We start from the raw sequence: 21,829 nt of genomic DNA on the forward strand, positions 1-21,829 counted from the left end.
AACAATAACAAGGAATGAAGTTCTGATGCATTCTGCAACATGAACTGTGACATTCTTATGCTAAATGAAAGAAGCCAGACATAAAGGACCACATATTGTATGATTCCATTTATATGAAATGTGGAGAACAGGCAAATCCACAGAGACAGAAAGATTAGTGGTTTCCTACCACTGAGAAGTTTGGAGGAGATGATGGGTGACTGCTCACGGATATGGGATTTCTTTCTGAGGTGACGAAAATGTTCCAAAGTGATTGTGGTTATGGTTGCATAAGTCTGTGAATACCCTAAAAACCATTTAATTATACACTTTAAATGGGTGAATTATATGGTATGTGAATTATATCTCAATAAATCTGTTTTTTAAAACCTTCAACCCAACATCTAACCCCAAATTCAAGTCACCCCAAACTCAACTCTCATCTTAACTGATCACATCTTAACTTACCACACTGGCAATCCCTACCCCATGTTCATAGTAACCCCTACTTACCTCTACTCAGTTCATTCTACTTCTTAAATCAACCCTAATTCAATTCAACCCAATATCCAATTCCAAACCCTTAATGCAATCCACTCATCATTCCAACCCCCAATTCAACAGATCCCCAAACTGATTCAACACGCTTCAAACCACCCTCCAACTCAACTTATCTTCAACCCACTTCAACGTAATTTACCCTACCCTTAATCCCTAACCTCCAACTCACCACAAGGGTCAACTCATAATTCAAATCTCTTCACCCCCAACTCACTCCCTTGAACTGCCACCCAAACCTTTGACCCCTAGTCATTTTATCTCAAACCAAAACCACATTCCATGTCACCTCTTGATACATCCCCTCAACTCAGGCAGTGATTCAACATGGAGATCTGTCTACTTTCTTTTTTAAAGTTAAATGTCTTCCTAATAGGTTCACAATTTTTCCCAGCTTTATTGAGATATAATAGACATATGACATTGTAGATGTTTAAAGTGTATATAACATGTTGATTTGATACACTTATATATGGCAAAAAGATTACCACCATAGCATTAGCTAACACCTCCCTCACGTCACATATTTACCACTTCTTTTTTTGTCCTGAGAACATTTAAGATCTGCTCTCTTAGAGATCTGACTATTTTTTCAACTTTTCCTCTAGCAGCCTAAGTTAATAAACAGGCCCATCACTTCCAGTGAATCCCATTATAATTAGGTTCCCCGACCCCCAAAGTTACCTCTACCAAAAGACTCAATTATTAAGACAGGTGGTGGCAGATTCCTTGGGTGAGACAAGAGCCTGACCCTAAGAGAGATATGGCCAGCGTCAGATGAAAGGCAGACAGGGACACAGTTCACTGGTTTATTCTCAGACTTGAGAAGCCAATTATGCCCTATGGCCTGGGGCGGGGTGGGGGGTGGACTTGGGGATCATGCTAGAATCTCTCTCATCATATCCCAGCCCTCCCTAAGGAAGAAGCAGATTAAATATACAACAGAGGGGGTTTTCCCTTTTAATACAGACCCAGGTATAAATAGGGCAGCACCATTAGGATCCTGATTTACCCTCCACCATCCTGGTCCCCAAACCATCTGGCATGGCAAGGTGCATTTGGGGAGATATGGGGGGAAGCAGTATTCAGAGCTAGCGGGGCTGAGGCAACAGAAGGAACACACAGCTCAGCCCAGGGAAATCCCACTTCCCTCTGTCGTCTGACTTCAGTCCATTCACTGTGAACCCACCTGAAAATAGGAATGAGTGAAGAGTTCCCAGCCTGGGATCAGGAGACATCCAGTGCTTAACTATGCGGAAGGTAGCACCAAAGGGTGTTGAGAGCACTGACTGAGGGGTGCGAGGCAGGCATGGGGGGCATTCATCAGCTCTGAGTTAGAAGTCCATTGCATGGGGGTCAGGGGAGGGAGTTGAGCATCGGGTGAGCATGAAGGGGAGACAGAGCCAGACTACAGTTATGCCAGCCGGGGTGAAGTGCAGGAAAATGGGACTCATGGGCCAGGGGAGTCCAGCCTCCAGACCCCCGGAATGGAGAAGGAATACTGTTTGACGGTGATGAGCAGACTGTCTCCTGGCTCCACAGTCCCAGGAGACGATAAATGTGATGGCTTCAAAGCCTCAGCACCAAATGTGCCCCATCTGGGGCTCCCTCATTTTCCCTCCCACCCGTGAAGCTCTCAGCTGCTAAAGCAGACGGGGCCCAGTTCAAACCCAAATTTCTGGTTCGTCTGGCCAAAGTCAGCGGACGCCACATCCCATAAGGGCAGAAATCCCACTCGGGAAGAGCTGAACTGGAAGAGGGTCTTCGTCTGTCCCTTCCGGAGCTGACCGTGGGAAGACACGGATGCTGCTGAGTCAGGGGGAGGGTAGCCACAGCCTCCCGCCCTGCTCTGGCCAGCCCCTCACCCCTCCCTTACCCTGCAGCCATCGTAGGGGACAGTGATGGTGGCTGCTGCCGTCTGGTTGAAGGACAGCTCCTCCCCGTTGGTCCCAAGGAAACTGACAGAGCGGCCATGGTCTCCTGCAGCTTCGTCCAGCCAGGCGGCCGAGTTCTGGCAGGAGTATGTGAAGCTCTGGCGGGCTGTGGCACTCAGCAACTTCAGGAAGGTCAACTGCACCACACTCACCGGGGCCCCATCCGCATCCACGTAGGAGAACTGGAGGTGGGACAAAGAAGAGGCGAGCGTGCTCCATTCGCCTCTACTCCTTCTGAGGTACCCACCTCCCAGGATCTCCACCCACCGCAGACCTGCCCGCCCTGCCACGTCCTCATCTTTATCAGCCCCACCAGCCATCCGGCCGTCCACGGTTCTCTTGCAAGCCCCTAGGCACGTGTGGCCATTGAGCCCTTGAAAGGCAGCCGGTGAGACTGAGAAAGTTTTCAAAACTTTATTTAAATGTTAATTTTTTTCTGTCGGCACTTATTTTTAAAAAATGGAAGTATAAGGGCTTCCCTGGTGGCGCAGTGGTTGAGGGTCCGCCTGCCGATGCGGGAGACAAGGGTTCGTGCCCCGGTCTGGGAAGATCCCACATGCGGCGGAGCGGCTGGACCCGTGAGCCATGGCCGCTGAGCCTGCGCGTCCGGAGCCTGTGCTCCACAACGGGAGAGGCCGCAACAGTGAGAGGCCCGCGTACCGCAAAAAAAAAAAAAAAAAATTGAAGTATAGTTGATTTACGATGTTGTGTTATTTTCAGATTTACAGTGAAAAGTTTTAGTTATTTGTGTATGTGTGTGTGTATATATATATATATATATATATATATATACACATATACTCATATATATATTATTTTTCAGATTCGTTTCCATTATAGGTTATTACAAGATATTGAATATATAGTTCCCTGTGCTATACAGTAGGTCCTCATTGCTCATCTATTTTATATATAGTAGTGTGTATCTGTTAATCTCAAACGCCTAATTTATCCCTCCCTCCCCTTTCCCCTTTGGTAACTGTTAGTTTGTTTTCTATGTCTGTAAGTCTATTTCTGTTTTGTAAATAAGTTCACTTGTATCATTGTTTTAGATTCCACATGGAAGTGATATCATATATTTGTCTTTCTCTGTCTGACCTACTACACTTAGTATGCTAATCTCTAGGTCCATCCATTTAAATGTTAATTTTTTATTTAATTATTTAATTTAAAACTTGTAACGTTAATTTATAACTAATAACTGAGCTTCAATCCATTTATCAGAAAACTGAGGTTTGGAACAACTTGAGGATGTGAATATACTTTTTCAACTGCAGGTTTTATGCAATCTAAGTACTTCCAAGGGAAGTTAGTGTCCAAATTACGATAAATATAAAATATGCACCAGACTCTGAAGAACTCAGAGGGGGAAAGTTTAAAATGCCTCAATAATCTTTATATTGATATGACAATATTTTGGATATATTGGGTTACATAAAATATAGTATTAACTTGAGATAACTGGCTTGGTAACGCGTCCTGGCTTCCTTCTCTTCCCTGTACCCTTTCATGTTCCACAATTGATGTTTTCTGGAATCACGTCCCAGATAAGCCCCTTGCAATTGAGTCTTTGCCTCAGGGTCTCTTTCAGGGGAACCGAAACCAAGATACCCCCTGACATTATATTATAGCTTTGTTTCCTTGGTTATGGTCTGTCTGCTTCCTTGGTCCTATTCCCAGTAGAATATCAACTTCATGAAGTTAGGAACTTTTCTTTGCTGCTATGTTCCCAATGTTTAGCATACACATATATGTTACATAAACAAATCCCAAATGAACCCAAGATTCCACTCCATCCCGTAAACCTGACCTTCTTCCCATTTACATATCTCAGAACCTCACTAGACATCAGTCCCTCAAACCAGGAACCTGGGTGTCATCCCTATCTCTTCCCTCCCCTCCATCTCATCAATTACTCATCTCATCAATTACTCACCTGATAGGTCCTATTCACGTGCCATCTCATCAGTTACTAGGTCCTATTGACTTGTCATCCCATCAATTACTAGGTCGTACTGACTTCCCCTCTCAGAGGTTGTTCTAAGCCATGCCCTCCTCTCCATCCCCATAGCACCAGCTCCAGCCTGGTCCCTTCCTTGCTCTCTTGGACCAACACCTCAGTCTTCTGGGTCTCCCAGCCTCCAAGTTCCCCATCACCACCACCACCAGCTCAGAGGCATTTTTCTATCACAGAGATTTAATCTCGGTGCCTCCCTCACTTAAAAACATTCCATGGCTCCCTACTGCTCATAGATCTTTCTGAGGAAGTGGGCCTAGCTCACACCCCCCTCCCCAGCCTCTTCTCCTACCACATTCCCCCTCACACTCTCTAGAGCAGAGCAAGTCACCTTTTCTTTAAATTTACCAGGCCCTCTCTTGACTCTGAGCCTTCATATATCCTGTTCCATCTACCTGGAACACTATTCCTTGTCCTCCCAAACTTGCAACCCAACTTATTCCTTAGACCTCAGCTGAGCTGTGACTTCTACCAGGAAGCCTTCAGGTCCTTCCAGCACTGCCTCTGGATCGCCACCATGACCTGTGCTTTGCCCTATCATACATCTGATGCTGTGATCATCAAGAGGCAAAGTGAGTCTATCCTTTTCATCTCACCTCCTCCAATTCCCATGCTGGTTCCCACCAATTTTTATACCATCCCCACCTTGGCCTCCAGGGCAACTCACCTTCTTCCCTCGACGGAATGTGCTATACCAGCTTCCCAGCTTTTCTCTGGACCAGGAGGCCAGTTTCACCTGGGGAGTGGAGGGGACGGTGTAGCAGGTGCCCCAGGGGGCCACCATGTCCTTTCTGCATTTACCTCCCCACAATGAAAGCTACTGACTGTAATTATCAGGGACTCTCAGTCTGTTCTCTGACTGTTGGACTGGACTTGGCTGGTACACAGGACAGACCCAAGAGGCTGGGTGTTCCCGCCTTCTGAGGCAACCTCCACCAATGATTGATGAGAGCTGGTGGATAAATGCCCCGGCTCCCTCTCCCCGAGGTGGGGGACAGCTCCCAGGAGCCTACCCTACACTGTCTCCTGGAAGTCCCCAGTGGAACTGAGCCTTGGGTGTCCAACGGTGATGTTTTAACAGTACACCCCTTATTGGCTGCCTCCCCTGGCCCCTCTCACTTACCCCTCCTGGGATCACCTCCTAAATAAATGACTTGCCCTTGTCAAACCCTCATCTCAGGGTCTGTGTCTGGGGAACCCAAACCAAGAATGTTCCTCACTCCCTGCCCCAGCCTCTCTCTGGGCAGAAGGAAGATGAGCTGGTGAGAGATCAGGCCTCAGGTGTCAGCAACTGTTTAGAGATCAAGCCCTGACCTCAAGCCCCCATAAATTGGGTGGGGGTGAGCTCGTCTAAATTTGCATCCACTAGGGTATCTGAGTTCCCACTAAACCAGGGCTCTGACCAGTAAAGAATAAGAATAAATAAGAAGGACATTATTGGGCACTTTTGCAGGCCCTGAGCTTCCAACGTGTTTTCCCTGCAGTAGAGGTATTAACACAGCGACGCACATAGTCAGTGTTCATTCAGTGTCCCCTGATATGTTCGTTGGCGCCTCAAAGGCACAACCACCCTATGAGGTAGATACTTTCTTGAACCCCACTTTACAGATGAGAAAACTGAGGTGACAGATCTGGATTCCAGTCTGAGCAGTCCAGGGTTCAGAAGCTCACTGCACACCCACTGCCCTCTATAGCCAAGCCTGGGGCTTGGTGTCAGAGGCTGTTAGGCTCAGGGCTCCCCGATGGAGAACGCCAGGATTTCTGGGGAACCAGGTGGAGGGCAGTGAGCCCATGGGGCCTATAAGACAGCAGGTTAGGAGGCACAATAGAGCATGGTTAAGGGCTGGGACAAGAGCCAGACTGTCGTGGGTAATCTTGTCCCTCTCTGTGCCTCAGTTTCCCTGTCTGGGGGAGGATAACAAAATTTTATTTTTTTAATTGAAGTATAGTTGATTTACAATGTTGTGTTAGTTTCAGGTTACAGAAAAGTGATTCAGTTATACATACATACATATCTTTTTTTTCAGATTCTTTCTCCTTATAAGTTATTACAAAATATTGAGTATAGTTCCCTGTGCTACACAGTAGGTTCTTGTTGGTGACCTATTTTAGGGATGATAACAGGATGGCCACATTGGTGGTTGTTAATGCAGCCAAGCGCTTAGGGCTGGCATACATACCTGCTATTTCAAGGTTCTCCATCATTATTGATTTCTTTACTAGATTTTCTTATCTGTCTTTCCCCATAGAAAATGAGCTCCATAAAAGCAAAGCAGTTTTTTTTTTTGGATTCTCTGCTGTAATCCTAGCATTTCAAGGAGTTGGCATACAGTAGGTGCTCAATAGATGTTAGTTGAAGGAAAAATAAAGTCCCAGTCAACGCCTGGTGTGTGTGTGTGTGGACAGGGTATGAATGAAATGGTTTCCAGAGTCTGGTCCCTCCTTCCACCACCACCACCTCCCACTTCACCCCCAGAGATACTCACGGTCTCAAACTTCTTGTCTGGGTAAAGGCAGGTCTCTCCTCCCGCCGTGAAGTTGCAGAAAACCCTGAGCGCATCCCGCGCGCAGCCCTGATTGGGGTCAATCCAGTATTCCCCTGCCGCAGAGCCAGGTAGGGCGGATGAGCCGGGCGGACCCCGAGGCTCCCCGCCCACCGGGGGAGAGACGGAACCTCACCGTCGGGCAAATGCGGGTGGTTGCGGTGCAACTCGCTGCACACGAGGCCCGGGTTCTCAGCCGTGCCCGGAGGGCGTCGCAGCTGCTCCAGCTCGAAGCTCAGCGACGTGATCGAGGCCAGCACCTCCTCCAGGCCGCCCTCCGGGACTCCCGGGCTCGGGACCGAGCGCCGGCGCCGGCGCAGCCCGTGCAGCTGCGCAGATGGACCCTGGGCGGAGGTGGGGATGGAGGAGAGGAGGAGATCAGAGACGCAGGAGGAAGAGACAGGGAGAGAGAGGGGCAGAAATGAAAGACATGGGGGGCAGAAAGACACAGGGGTAGGGGGAGAGGAGAAAGGGGAGGGAGAGATAGAGACAGGGACAAGGGGAGATAGACAGTCAGAAACAGAGACACGGGAAGGAGAGAGACAGAAGGGCTCAGAGATGGGGAGAGGCCGAAGTGGAGAGAGGATAAAAAGAGACAGAACCACAAAGTCAGGCAAAGGAGAGAGAGAGAGACAAGGACAGAGAGAGACAGAGAGAGGGTGCGCCCGGAAGAGAGAAACAAAGATAAAATAGTGAAACAAAGATAAAATAGTGAAACAAGTGTTTGAGATAGAGACAGAGAAAGGCCAGGAGAGATGGACATAAGAGATACTGTCAGAGCCCCCATGGATGTCCCCCCCAACGCCCTACACACAGCCCAGATCCTCCTTCAGCTTTTGGGGCCACCTCCCACCCCACCTGCACCCCCTGAACACCTGGTGTTCCGCCCAGTTCTGGGCACTGAGGGACCCAAGGGGGACACACTCCAACATAGTCCCTGGGTAACTCACCTGGGGGCCGGGGGGACCTGGGGGTCCAGTGTCTCCGCGGGGACCTTGGGATCCCTGTAGAGAGAAGTCATTTGGGTGTGAACTCTGTCTATGGAGACCGCTGCCTGCCACACACACACACACACACACACACACACACACACACACACACACACACACAGCACTGGGGGTAAGGACATGCAATTTTCAGCACCAAGCATAAACTGCACATTTTCTTTCTATATGTGAACACCTCTGAAGTCATCATCTGTGACAAGTCATACTTTACTTGGTAGAACTGTTTTCTTCCATAGCAGTTTATAAAATAATGGCTCATCTTACAATGGATGGCATCTTAGATTTGACAAAATACAATGGTAGGTAAGGTAGAGAGCTAGTGGGAAGCAGCCGCATGGCACAGGGATATTGGCTCCGTGCTTTGTGACAGCCTGGAGGGGTGGGATAGGGAGGGTGGGAGGGAGGGAGACGCAAGAGGGAAGACATATGGGAACATACGTATATGTATAACTGATTCACTTTGTTATAAAGCAGAAACTAACACACCATTGTAAAGCAATTATACCCCAATAAAGATGTTAAAAAAAAAATACAATGGCAGGTGTTGAAGAAATACTTGTTGAATGCCTGACTGACCGAATAAATAAATGAATGAATGCAAAGGCCTTGAGTGTTCTAGCGCAGTGAAGGGGGCTGGGATGTGGGAGCCCAAGGGAACAGTGAGTACTCACCAGGGACCCCTTTGAACCTTTCTGTCCTGGAGGACCCTGTGGGGTAGAGACAGGGAGAGCCGGAGTCCTGGCTGGCCCAACAAGGTGACCCCACCCCACAAATCCCTCATACTCACCACCACACCTCGGGGTCCAGGGTGGCCCAGAGAGCCGATGGGACCAGGGGAACCCTGGAGAAAGGACGTCAGAGTCATCATTGATAGGGTTCATCCCTATGGTCCAGACACATCCCCCAGACAGGCTTCCAGTTCCCTCCAAAGAAGACCCCAAACCCCAGATGCAGACTTCAAGCTTCAAGTCCCCAGAGAGAGCCCCCCATTTTCTCCAGACACAACCCCTATCATTCTAGACCCAGGCTTCCCAAATCCCCATACCCACAGTCTCCAAACAAGCCCCACTTCTGCCTTCCCACCACCCTCTGAACACAATCTTCCCACTCGAGGCAGGACACACACTCACAGGTTCTCCCTGGAGGCCAGGGGGGCCTTGCACTCCTGGCAAACCCTGATCCCCTTTCTCACCAGCCTCCCCAGGGGGGCCAACGAGACCAATTAATCCGATGTGGCCCTGGAGGATAAAAGAGGCACATGTTGGGGAAGAAGTGTGGGCGGGGGATTGGGAGATTGTTCTCCTAGAGCCTTGGAGTAGTAGAGGAGACTCCAATCTCCTAGCCCTCTGGCTACAGAGGGAGGTAAGGGTGGAGGAGAGCGGGGTTAAGTGGGGGAGGAGAATAATGGAAGGAGGTATCCTTACCTTTTCCCCCTTGAGGCCAGCATCTCCCTTCAGCCCTGGGAGGCCAGAGGGCCCCTGGAAGAAGAGTTAGGGTCAGCTGGTGAGTCTCAGACAGAAAGCCTCGAGGTCCGTGTGAGTGATTGGGGGATGGTCAAATGGGAAATTACCCAGGTTTCAAATGGAATTACCAGGGAAGTGGTCATGGGGATGATGGTCAAGAAAGAGGAGGGATGATGAGAGATGAATGAAGGGGCTTGTTGGAGCACGGCCAACTTGGATGGTCCGTGGTCAATATCAATGTAGATGGTCAGTGTAGGCTATTAAGATAGGTGGTCTGTTTGGTCAATGTAGACCATCAAGATAGAGGGTCAGTGTGGACGGTCAGTGTAGACCATTGAGATGAGTGATCGGAAGAGATGCTTAGTATAGAGGGTCAGGGTTGACCATCAGATGGCTAGTCAATGAGTGGTCAGTCTGCAGCGTCAGCACCCATGCCCAGTGTGGTTCCCAGTGCTGGGACCTCGGGGACGAAGAAGTCGCTTACCAGGGGGCCAGGAGGGCCCAACTGTCCAGGAGGTCCCAGCAGGCCTGCTTCACCCTAGGGCAAAGCAGAACATGGGGGGCTGAACTCTGTCAGAACTCAGTGTGGATGTCCCGCTGCCCACCAGGGTCGGCTCCTTCTAACTATGGTGAGAAATTACAAGATGGGAGCACATAAGGAAGGCAGGATCCCCCCCGCCGCCCTGTCCCTGTTCCCACCCCACTCACCACAGGGCCGGGGATCCCTCGAAGACCCTCAGGCCCGACACGCCCAGGGGGCCCTCGAGTCCCCACTGGGCCTGTCCTCCCTGGGGGCCCGTCAGGACCTGGTTCCCCCTGAAAAGCACAGGGGCAAGGGAGGGGGCAGAGAGAGTCAGGGGGTGGCTGCCTCCCGACCCGCCAGCCAAGAACCAGCAGGGAGGGGTCGGAACTGGAGCACCCGTGGTGTCCCAGGCCTCTCCCCATTCTGATGGCCCAACTGTTGGCTGACAGGTCAGGACAAGGCCCCCCCACCCCTTGGCAGGGGGCACTCACCTTGGTACCTTTCTCCCCTTCTCTGCCTTCTCGACCCGTGCGACCAGAAGGACCCTTAGGGGAGAAAGTGTGAGTGGGGAGCTGTGAGGTGAGTGGGTGCTCTGGGGATGAGTGGGGGTTTTGTAGGGGGGAGCGGGGGGCTGTGAGAGTGAATGGAACAAAGTTGGAGCCAGGGCAGCCAGGAGGTGGTGGTGGGGTACTCATCACTCACCCTTTTGCCAGGGGGCCCAGAGGGACCGGGTTCCCCAGAAGCACCAGGTGGACCCTGGAGATTATAACCAGCAGGGTAGTTGAGGATGATGGTTTCAGGATGCCTTTTTATTTTTTTTTAAACATCTTTATTGGAGTAGAATTGCTTTACAATGGTGTGTTAGTTTCTGCTTTATAACAGACAGAGTGAATCAGTTATACGTATACATACGTCCCCATTAGGATGCCTTTGATGTGAAGACAGCCTTCCCCACATGTCACCCGGCACCAGCCATCTCCCGCCTCTACCCTCAAGCTACTCACATTCACGGCGAGGACCCAGAGAGGCAAAGCAGGTGCATCTACAAGGGCCCTGGGTACCTCATTAACCCACTCTCCTGACCCCCCAGTTCACCCACCCACCAGCCCCAACCCCCCTCTTCACGCACCACATCCTCTGTTCCCCTACTCACCAGTCCCCCCACATCTCCAGGGTCTCCCTTCTCCCCTGGGGGGCCGTCTTGACCCTGTGGTGGAAGGAACAAAGTCGGAAGGGGTCATGGGGGTACATGAGAATTTAGGGGTGAGGTTTGGAGGAATGTGAAGGTTATTTCCTCCATCGACCTTGCCCAGGTCTGTGGGGGTGTTGTGGAGATGGGAACAGAATAGGGAATATGCTAGGCTTTCGAGTAAGGAGGGGTCACACTCACCGAAACCCCAGGGTCTCCGGGGGGGCCTAGGTCTCCTGGGAGCCCTGTGAGGCCCTGGAACACAGAATGATGGATAATTATATCTCTGAATGATGGAGCATTCATTCATTCATTCATTTAACTGTGCCCAGGCACAGCTCTGGTTGCTGGGATACACTGGTGAACAAAACACAGAATCCCAGCCCTGGTAGAAGGAACATTCTCGTGTTTAATGTGAGCTAAGTATGTTGCATGCATCATCTCACTGCATCCTCTAGGCTTGGGACTCACAGACAGAACTGACCTCAGAGAAAGGACTCGGCGAGTGGTGGGGTGGTAAGATTCAAGTCAAGGTCCCTCAGACCCCGAAGCTCCTTGCTGTCCTCCATCCCAACCCCGAGCCCCATCACCATGGTGGGAGGGGCTCCACCTCTGCCCTGATGGCAAATCCTTCATCAGCCAACTCTGACCCAGCATGAGTCTCAACCTTGACCTTCCCAGCATTGTTAGAACAACTCAGTGTGGAATCAAGTTTCCCCTACTGCAATGACATATAACCACTCCATTTTTATATTGATTCATTCAATCATTCATTTACTGAGCCATGTTCCGGGTTGCTTGTGGAATCAGCATACTGGAGGATGGGAGCCCCCCCCCGGCTGGAAGTTGGGGAGCAGGTTCAAAGTGACACATGTGCTCCTCCCCGAGTCTCTCCCTCCATGTCCCCCAGGACTCACCACGTTCCCTTTTGCTCCATCCTCTCCGGGGGGGCCTTTCTTGCCCGGGGGTCCAGCTGCCCCAGATGGGCCTGCATCCCCCTTTTCACCAATTTCTCCCTTGGGCCCCTTTTCAGAAACAGAGTTCAGAGGTGCCTGGCCTCTCCAGGGGTCAAGGGTTAGCACACCTGGACTCGGGAATCTGGGTGGCCTGGGGCTTTCCTGGGGTTAGGGGTCAGAGTAGCCTAGACTGCCCAAGGGTCAGAGGTCAGAGGAATCTAGGATTTATAGGAGTCAGGGGTCAGGATGGTCCAGTTGCAAATGGGCAAATTTGGGCTAGCCCAAATGGGCAAATTTGGGCTAGCCCATGTGCCACCCTGGAGTGAATCAGAAAAGGGATCCCCTCTGGGCAACTCATCCCCAAGCCAGGGCTTGTGGTTTAGATCTGAGCCCCACCTGCCTCCTCAGCCCTACACCCTTGTGCAGTGTACAACCTAGAGAACTTGTGTAGCAACCCTGATACCTTTCAGGGCTCTGTCATCAAGATAACAGGGGATGCCTGTAGGTCCTGGGTCAGTGGGTGACCTAGGGCTGCAGAGGTCATGGTGACCCTAGATGCCCAGGGGTCAGGGATTCCCTGAGATGAGTGCAGGGACACTGGACAAAGGTCACTCACAGGGATGCCTGGGATTCCTGGGGGTCCCCGGTCTCCAGGCTCCCCTGGCTCACCCTGCAGGAGGCAAAGTGAAGGTGAGGAGAGTTCCCATCCTGGCAGCCACCCCCAGGCAGGACTGGTTGTGCCTCCCCACCCCAGGCAGACTTTGGTTCTCTCTCTCTCTCACCTTCTCGCCCACTGCTCCAGGCTGACCAACTCCCCCAGGCAGCCCTGGAGGACCCTGGAGAGACAGCAAGGGGTACAGCTGGGACTGTGCAGTCCCAACAGCCCCTTCTTGGGAAAGCTATGTCCTCACCTCTGAGGCATCCTGCCCTCCCCCAGAGTCCTCACCTCTGATCCGCTGGGGCCCGGGGGACCCCGAGGGCCTGGAGCTCCATGGGGACCCTGTGGGACAGTCAGAAGAGCATCCGGTGACCCCATGGTCCTTCAAAGCTCCACTAATCACAAACACCACCCTTGATGCTGGTGACCCACATGACCCTTAAAATGACAGTGTGACCTGTGACCCCCCCAAACTGGTTTAATGGCCACCCCCTACCTACCACCACAACCCCATTTTCCCCCATTGTCCATACCATGGACCCTACGTCTCCAACTTCCCCCTTTTCTCCAGGAGGGCCTGGCATCCCCTGTGGAACAAAGAAGAAAACTTGGGGCACAAAGTGGGAAGGACCGGAGGCTGTATCCACAAACTCAGACACCTACCTGCAGGCCAGGGGGGCCAATCACCCCCATGAAGCCTCTCACTCCATCATCTCCTTTCTGCCCAAAGAGGCCTGGAGGTCCCCGGCGTCCCTGAGCCCCATCTGCCCCCTGGGGGGAGGACAGGGCAAGGCACAGTTAGGGTCTGTGTCAGGGGTCGGAGAAAGGCTCAAGGTCAAAGTCAGGATTGAGGCTCAGGGTTGGGATTCAGTTTGGAGAGGGTCAGGACTGGGTTTGAAGCTGGGGATGCAGGTTAAGCATCAGAGATGAGCAATGAAGTCAAGGGTTGAGTCAAAGTTTTTCTAAAAACTTTGCATTCGGTGGTGAGTCAGGGTCAAGTTGAGCTCAGTTAAGGTGATGAGGGGAAGGTCCAGATGGGGTTGAGATGTAGGGTAGGGTTTGAGGTTAGGGCCAAGGTACAATCAGAGTTTGAGCCCAGGTTTGGGGTCTGCATTGGAGGGTGGGTCAGGACTGGGGTTAAGGGTAAGACTGGGTCAGGTTCGGCTACTGTTGGGTGTGAAGGTCAGGTCTGAGATGGGATTGAGGTTAAGGTCACAAGCAGTGTTGAGATTAGGGCTGTGATGGGGTTCAGGGGTTGAGGTCAGGATTGAGTCAGATTCTGGGGTGAGTTCATATTGAGTGTTGGCATGGAGGGGTAGGTCAGTGTCAGGGCTGAGTTTGGGCCTGAGTCACCATGGAGAACACTGTCCCTTCCCACTGGGGATCCAAGGGATGGCCACAAAATGGGGATCACTCACCGGGGAGCCTGGGTGTCCCACAAGACCCCGTATCCCTGTTGGTCCAGGTGGGCCCTGGAGGAGGGAACAGAGTCAAAAACCCCTCAGGAGCTTCCCTGGTGGCGCAGTGGTTGAGAGTCCGCCTGCCGATGCAGGGGACATGGGTTCATGCCCCGGTCCGGGAGGATCCCACGTGCCGCGGAGCGGCTGGGTCCGTGAGCCATAGCCGCTGGGCCTGCGCGTGTGGAGCCTGTGCTCCGCAACGGGAGAGGCCGCAACAGTGAGAGGCCCACGTACCGCAAAAAAAACCCCAAAACCCCTCAGGTTCAAGATTGGGGGGCTGGAAACACTAGAGATGTCAATCACTGCACCCCTGTCCACTCCCTCCACAGAGAAGCTGCATTTCCCTCCCCCAACCCTGCCTTCCTAGCTACCAACTCATGGGACCAGACAGAGCATGTGTCCTAAGTTTGGCCCATCAGAACGTTTGCCCCAAAGTCCCACCAGGACCCAGGGACTGAGCTGGCTCCCTGACGCTGGGCGCTGCGGCTGAACTTCCGGAGGGAAGCTGGGGGTGCAGTTAGCCCCTTTATTCCAGGTAGCCTGAGTGGCTTCTGTTACTTGCAAGTGTCAAGATGGGTCTCATGAAGGCAGGAAGCTCCGTGGCCTCCCCCTGGCCATCCTCCACATCCCTCTCCCCTCCCCGAAGACCACCCCCCTCACTGGGGCCCCCCACTCACCGCATCCCCCTTATCGCCTTTGCTGCCTTTGTGACCTGGGTCTCCCACTTCTCCCTGCAGAGGAAACAGGATGAGGGAGGCTCATGCCTCCCTCTACCCCCATCCCCCCCCCAGCCCCTCCCCTTCCATGAACTCTCTCTCACCTTGTCCCCTTCCTCGCCAGAAGGCCCCACAGCTCCAGGGGATCCAGGAAGCCCCAGGGGCCCTGGGATCCCGTCTTTGCCAGTGGGACCAGGGGGGCCGCGTTCACCCTGATGGGCGGAGTGGAAAGGGGTATGTTGGGCCAGGGCAGAAATGAGCTCTTGATATGTAGAGGGCTGGGTCTGGGGGATGCCTGGGGGATGGGGGGCAGGCACTTACCGGGTACCCCTTCTCGCCTGCAGGGCCAACAGGACCTTGGCCTCCACTTTGGCCAGGAAGTCCAATGCCCCCTGCTGGGCCTACAGGACCACGCTCCCCAGGGGAGCCCTGAAAACAGCGGTGAAGGGTCAGGGATAATAGCAGCAGTGGTAATTCTCATTTATTGGAGGGTTTTCAAGCAGTCAGGCCCTGAGTTAGGTGGTTACCAGCACATCCAATCTATTCCCCCAGACAGCAGCCAGAGGGCGCTGTGAACACCTGAGTCAGCGCACGTGCCTCCCCTCTCTCCCTGCCCACATCCCTCTGGGGCTCCCACCCCACTTGTTGAAAAAAAGGTTTTCCTGGCAGCCCACAAGGTCCTGCACGACTATGCTCTCATCTCCTCCCACTCACCCTAGGCTCACTCCCCTCCAGCCACACGGCCCTGCTCACTGCTTCCTCCAGCCTCAGGACTTTGCACATGCCGTTCCCTCCGCCTGGCACACTCTTCCGCCCAGACACCCACATGGCTCCTCCCTCACCGCCTTCAGGTCTCAGCTCAAATGTCACCTTCTCAGGAGGCCTTCCCTGGCCTGCCTGTTTCAACGGCTCTCCCCTTCTCCCCTCTACTCTGCGCTATTTTGCCTTGTGGCATTCATCGCAGCTGATCCCTATCTCCCTGGCTAGATCGTAGTAAACTCCAGGAGAAAGAAGGGTTTTGTTTGTTTGTTTGTTTTTGAAAGAAGGTTTTTAAACGCTGATGTCTGCTACGCAGGTAAGTATGTGCCCAACGGATCATCTCACTGAGATTTACGATGGAGATGGGACTATTTTACAGACAAGGAAACGGAGGCTCGCACAGTGACACGACTGCCCAGCCAGTGAGCGGCAGAGTTGGCCGTGACCCCGACCTGTTTGGCTCCCCAAATAACAGACTTGATGAGGACAATACCCAGCTTCCCAGAAACCCTGAGACCCCTGCACCCTGCCTGCCACACAGCAGACGGGTTTATACTTACGTGAGCCCCGACGGGGCCGGGGGGGCCCTTGTCACCCTTCAAACCAGTAGGTCCCTGAGGAGGAGATGATTCACAGTCGAGAGACTCCCAGCGGTGCCCCTGAGTCCTGTCTTCACTCTGGGGGGCTCAGAGTTCCCACCCGCTTCCCGGCCACTGAGGTTCAGGGATCTGTCCCTCCTGCAGCCATTACTTTACTATCACATTTGCCCCTCCCCTGGGCCCCCCTTTCCTCCTCTGCTTCACAGCCCAGCCAGGCACATTCAGGAGGGGTTCCAAATGATACTCACTGGGTCCCCGGGGGCTCCTTGGGGACCAGGGAAGCCCCTGTGTCCAGGTGGCCCTTCCTTCCCAAAGGGTCCCAGTGGTCCCAGGTCCCCCTGGAGGAGTGCAGAAGAGGGAGGTCAGACTCCAGAGAAGAGGGCGTCTCCCCTCAATCTGTGAGTCTGGGCCCCCTGCCCCATGGTGTTGATTCTGAGCCTGGAGGTGCCGTGGGGATGTTGAGGGACCTTTGGGGTCACTTGATGAGATCTCCCGTGGGGCAGGGTCTCACCTTGGCCCCCTCTCTGCCTTCCAGGCCCGGAAGACCTTGTTCACCAGGAGATCCAGGGGGGCCTGGGGGCCCCCTCTCACCCAGAGGCCCTGCTTCTCCCGTCTTTCCCTGGAGAGGAAGAAGGCTCATCTTGAATGGAGGTGGCCTGGGGTGGGGGTCTGCCTGAGATCACCTCCCCCTCCCCCAAATATCCCCGAACTGGTACAAAACTAGGGAGACCTGTGGGGTCCACTCTGACCTGAGGACCCACGACACCAGCTGGTCCAGGTGGGCCTGTCTGACCTTGGAAGCCCTGAGGAGAAACATTAAAAGGAGGTGTCATGAAAAAAAAACAAAAAAAAAAACAAAAACAAAATGGAGGTGTCATGGAGGGGAAGAAATGGAGAGCCTAATCGGGTCATGGGTCAGAGGTCAAAGGGTTTCTCACCAATTCTCCTCTAGGTCCAGGGTGCCCACGTTGCCCGTCTTTCCCTTGGGGGCCCTGAGGGACAAGGTGGGAGAGAGTTGAGGCACAAACAAGGAGTCCCCCCACTGCCTGGCTCCCCCTTCCCCCCAGCAGGGTGAGCTCACTTACAGGGGGACCCTTTGGTCCAGAGAACCCAGGAGGGCCTTGCAGACCTGGGAGGCCCTGAAATGGAAGCAGAAATCATTCACTCATCCCTCCCGCCTGCCCCTGAGTCCCACATAATGACAACAGCATGTTGGGTGCTTCCTGCAGGCCAGGCATGGGGTCAAGCATTCTATGCACAGGAAGTCATTTCATTCACCACTGCAGCCCTTTGGGATGGGGACTGTGGTTATTCCCATTTGATAGAGTTGGAAACTGAGGCACAGAGAGGTTAAGTGACTCACCCAAGGTCACACCGCAGGTGAATGGCAGAGCTAAGACTTGAACTCACAGCTCTCTGACTTCAGAGGCTGTGCTTTTTCTGCATTATAATGTCTCCCCACCTTCTGGGCTTGTCTCCTACCCAGAATCACACACACACACACACACACACACACACACACACACACACACACTCACTCACTCACTCACCTTTTCTCCAGGGAACCCAGGGGCTCCGTCCTGGCCCACATCACCCTAGGATGGAATGAATGAGACTCAGGCTGCAGAACGAACTCAACGAGGAGGTATTGGGTGGGACTTGGTGAGCCCGGGGCAGAGGGCCTGCTTGGGGGGCCTGACCACCCACCCACCCCATACCTTGGGGCCTGGTTGCCCTGTGGCACCTGGTTGCCCCCTCTCTCCACGGGAGCCCTGAATAGAAAAGAAGCAAACATTGGAAGTGAGAGGGTGGGGGAGCCTAGGAGATGAGGATGAGTCCTCTGGGTCCCCCCACCATGACTACCTGAAGTAACCCAAACCCTCTTCCCGCCCACTTCTCCTCTCGTAGCCCCTCCTTCCAGCCCTGCCCCCATTTTCTTACTGGTGGTCCCCGCTCTCCTTCCGGGCCTGGCTGCCCAGCCTTCCCCTGGAATGTAAATTAGATGAGGGGGAAGCAGAAGAGGGTGATGGTGCAAATACATGACACAAACACACAAATGCACCCAGTCAGAGACATGGAAAGATGCCTGCCCCACATTCATTTGCAAGCCTTTCACTCACACGCACGCATCAGTACAGCTTACACCTGCAACTACGCAAAGATCACAGGCACCCAATTATATTATGATTGCACCTACAGGTCCACACATACAAGCACATCTGCTCACACAGACACCTATTTATCACAGCTGCATGGTATGCACACATGACTGCATGCCAACGCAGCACGCAAGGGGGGACCGCAGCTTCGAGATGACACTCGGAGCCTGTCATGTAATATGTCCCTTGCACACGTGTCTATCCAGTGTAAACACGTATGTGCATGGATTCATGTGAGGACACGGTCCTGATAAACACAGCAGTATACAAACCCTTGTGTGCATATACACAATGACCATTTACATAGCTACAGTGCACCCATAGCGAAACAACGCATGCATGTATACACAATCCCCCAGGTGTGCAGAAACACACACATATGTGTATTTCCCTACTCTTTCACACACTTCGACATACCCCCTCACACATGTATGCCCATAGTCACACAACGTACGTGCAGCTGGTGCCCTCGTTCACCCAGTCACAGGCCCCTAGGCTGCAGCACCCAGACCCCATCTAATCTGTACTGAAAGGCACACGGGAGGCACATGCGTACACAGACACGCAGGCGCATTTGCTGTAATGCCAGGTGGGATCACCTACGTGTGCCCTGCACTGCACATGGCAATAGGTGTGCACACAAGTGCTTCCAGGCATAGACACAGCCACCTAGGGCCCCACGTGCTATCACGCACAGCCATACGCTCTGTTCCTCTCATGCAAGCCCTTCCCTCCCCCCTGACCCCTGGATTGCGACTCACCCGCTTCCCTTTTTCTCCTAATGGTGCCAGGGGCCCGGGAAAGCCAATAGATCCCTGAGTAAAGAGGATGAGAGAGAAGACATGGGTGTGAGGAGTGGGTGACGTTAGCCCCTCACCGCATTCAGCCACCCCATCTTTTCAGGCATTTCCAGGCCAGTGATTCCAGAAAGTCTTCGGCCCCTCCAGCCCCAGTGAGCAGCCCCTCCCTTGCTCACTCCATTCCAGCCACACTGGCCTCTTTAATGCTACTCAGATACCAGTACATTCCTGCCTCAGGGCCATTGCACTGGCTGCCTTTGCCTAAAATGCTCTTCTCTCAGATCCCCACAAAGCCAGCTACTCCTCATCATTTAAATCTCATTCAGACATCACCTCCTTAGAGAAGCTTTCCGCCATCATCCTGACCACCACATCCTCAAGTCATGCTCTGTTTATCACGTCCTATTTTGTTTCCCCTATAATATTTGTATTGAAATGACCCTGCTCATCTGTTTACTTATTCGAAGACTAGGACATAATGCTCTGGTCTTATTCCCTACTGCCTGGCACATGGTGGTGTCTTACTCAATACTTGTTAATTGACTGCCTCCAGTACTTGCTTTCCTGCCCATCGTCCCTTGACCTGGGGGAAAACATCATATGCTCTGATATCCCCTCTCACCCCTCACTGTGTTTTGAATCCTAGATCCATCACTAAATTAGCTGTGTGGCCCTGGACAAATGGATTGACCCCTCTGAGCATCAGTCTCCTTTGTAGCCTGGGGATACCAACAATACCTCCTTCACAAGGTTTTCGTTAGGATTAAATGGGATATATATAGAAAGTGGGTTTTTTTTTTTTAAAGGTACTTGGCACATAGTATGTGCTCGAGAAATATTCGCTGTCTTTGTTATTCATGCTGATTATTAGTAAGTGCTATGGACTGAATGTTTGTCTCCTCCCAAAATTCATATGCTGAAGCCTCAGTCCCTAGTGTGATAATATTTGGAGGTTGGGCCTTTGGGAAGTAAGTAGGTCATGAGGGTGGGGCCCTCGTGAATGGGATTAGTGTCTTTATAAGAAGAAGAGGAGACTAGATCTCTCTCTCTCTCTCTCTCTTTCTCTCTCTCTCTCTCGCTCTCTCTCTCTCTCTCCTTCTCCCTCTCCCCTATGTGAGGACAAAGACAGAAAATGTTCATCTACAAACCAGGAGAAAAGCCCTCACCAGAATCCAACCATGCTGGCACTCTGATCTCAGACTTCTGGCCTCCAGAATAAATTTCTGTGTTTAAATCACCCAGCCTAAGGTATTTTTACTCTAGCAACCCAAGCTGAATAAGACACTGACCTCAACCAGGCCGACATATCAGGCCTCCTGTAAAGTATTCATTGCTTGTTGCCCAAGACACACTGATCAGTCCTGGCTACGAGACTTTGTTCTAACTCCCATGAATTTCTGTTCCAACAGGCTGAGTTCTGCTCTTCGTTTTGATACCTTGAGTTAATCCCAAACCTATTTATATCAGTTGCCCTTGCTATTGGGGTCATGTGACTTAATGAAACCTTACAAAAACTGATGAAATGTAGAAAGGGAAAAGAAAGAGATCTGTAAAATCTAGGTTAAATGGAAAAGACTCAATGTAAAGGGAAGTCACTAAAAAAAAAACACTGTCCAATTAGGCACGGGCAAGATAACTGCTAGATCGAGATACCAAAAGTGTGGAACTCAAGAAGGATTCTGCACTCAGATTTCTTCCCAAGTGTCTTTGCGTTTCCGCTCCACTTTATGTAAAAAAAACTATAAATCATCAGTGATGTAATATGGGTGTGGTTTAGGCAGAAAGACATGTCTTACCAATAGCCTCATTCATCAAAACATTGGCAGCCAAATGTACAGTTTTACATAAGTACATTCTAAGTTATAATTAATTCAAGATATGTAAAATATGTATTTTTTATGATTCTCCTCCTTACTGACTTGTTTGAACCAACCTCAATCATACCAAATAAGAAGGATCCTACAGTTTTATTATCACCAAATCATCAATTTTATCATCATCAAATTGATGAGGTAGATACTACTGGTATCTCCCTTTCGTAACTGAGAAAATGGGTTCAATAGACTTGTTCAAGATCATTTAGCAGGTAAAGTGTGACTTACTCAAGGTCACTTAGCAGATAAGGCTGGGTGTTTGAGCCTAAGTTTGTCTGATGCCAAAGCCCACATCTTACACTTTCAATGCCCCATGGGGTGGACAGCTCACACCCTCAGACCACAGCCCGGACCCCCAGACGTTAATCAGTCTCTGAACCCTGCCCTTGCCCACCACCCTCCTGGTAGCTTCTGACCTTAGGGCCTGGACGTCCTGGGTAACCTGGGAGACCTGGCACCCCAAGCTTGCCCTGCAGAGAGATTATGGGACAAAGGTCAGAGACTGCAACTTGGAGGTAAGTGGGGGAGGGGCAGGAAGGCTGGGGCATGGTTGCAGGGGTAGGGGTGGGGGATTCAGGGAAACATGGGTTCAAGTCCTGGCCCCTGCCTGCTAGGGGTATGTCCTTGGGCAACTC

At 52.0% G+C, this 21,829-nt stretch overlaps 1 protein-coding gene across 1 annotated transcript in view; it reads right to left on the minus strand.

Annotated features, from left to right (window-relative positions):
- Positions 1-865: 865 nt before the first annotated feature.
- Positions 866-21,829, minus strand: part of COL5A3 (collagen type V alpha 3 chain) — a 38,696-nt gene continuing 17,732 nt past the window's right edge. The window contains exons 31-67 of the mRNA XM_060007678.1: positions 21,611-21,664; positions 19,282-19,335; positions 18,303-18,347; positions 18,080-18,133; positions 17,912-17,956; positions 17,447-17,500; positions 17,300-17,353; positions 17,111-17,164; positions 16,873-16,980; positions 16,610-16,699; positions 16,323-16,376; positions 15,325-15,432; positions 15,108-15,215; positions 14,965-15,018; positions 14,246-14,299; positions 13,491-13,598; positions 13,361-13,414; positions 13,116-13,169; positions 12,952-13,005; positions 12,786-12,839; positions 12,131-12,238; positions 11,415-11,468; positions 11,178-11,231; positions 10,727-10,780; positions 10,516-10,569; positions 10,210-10,317; positions 9,986-10,039; positions 9,463-9,516; positions 9,169-9,276; positions 8,826-8,879; positions 8,710-8,745; positions 7,982-8,035; positions 7,168-7,375; positions 6,975-7,087; positions 5,156-5,224; positions 2,414-2,653; positions 866-2,320 (exon numbers count right to left, since the gene is read on the minus strand). Coding sequence (XP_059863661.1) covers positions 2,174-2,320; positions 2,414-2,653; positions 5,156-5,224; positions 6,975-7,087; positions 7,168-7,375; positions 7,982-8,035; positions 8,710-8,745; positions 8,826-8,879; positions 9,169-9,276; positions 9,463-9,516; positions 9,986-10,039; positions 10,210-10,317; positions 10,516-10,569; positions 10,727-10,780; positions 11,178-11,231; positions 11,415-11,468; positions 12,131-12,238; positions 12,786-12,839; positions 12,952-13,005; positions 13,116-13,169; positions 13,361-13,414; positions 13,491-13,598; positions 14,246-14,299; positions 14,965-15,018; positions 15,108-15,215; positions 15,325-15,432; positions 16,323-16,376; positions 16,610-16,699; positions 16,873-16,980; positions 17,111-17,164; positions 17,300-17,353; positions 17,447-17,500; positions 17,912-17,956; positions 18,080-18,133; positions 18,303-18,347; positions 19,282-19,335; positions 21,611-21,664 — 2,883 coding nt within the window. The 3' untranslated portion in view covers positions 866-2,173. The remainder of the gene's footprint in view (positions 2,321-2,413; positions 2,654-5,155; positions 5,225-6,974; positions 7,088-7,167; positions 7,376-7,981; positions 8,036-8,709; positions 8,746-8,825; positions 8,880-9,168; positions 9,277-9,462; positions 9,517-9,985; positions 10,040-10,209; positions 10,318-10,515; positions 10,570-10,726; positions 10,781-11,177; positions 11,232-11,414; positions 11,469-12,130; positions 12,239-12,785; positions 12,840-12,951; positions 13,006-13,115; positions 13,170-13,360; positions 13,415-13,490; positions 13,599-14,245; positions 14,300-14,964; positions 15,019-15,107; positions 15,216-15,324; positions 15,433-16,322; positions 16,377-16,609; positions 16,700-16,872; positions 16,981-17,110; positions 17,165-17,299; positions 17,354-17,446; positions 17,501-17,911; positions 17,957-18,079; positions 18,134-18,302; positions 18,348-19,281; positions 19,336-21,610; positions 21,665-21,829) is intronic.

The sequence above is a fragment of the Delphinus delphis genome, chromosome 3, assembly GCF_949987515.2.
Source record: "Delphinus delphis chromosome 3, mDelDel1.2, whole genome shotgun sequence".
Taxonomy (NCBI): Eukaryota; Metazoa; Chordata; class Mammalia; order Artiodactyla; family Delphinidae; genus Delphinus; species Delphinus delphis.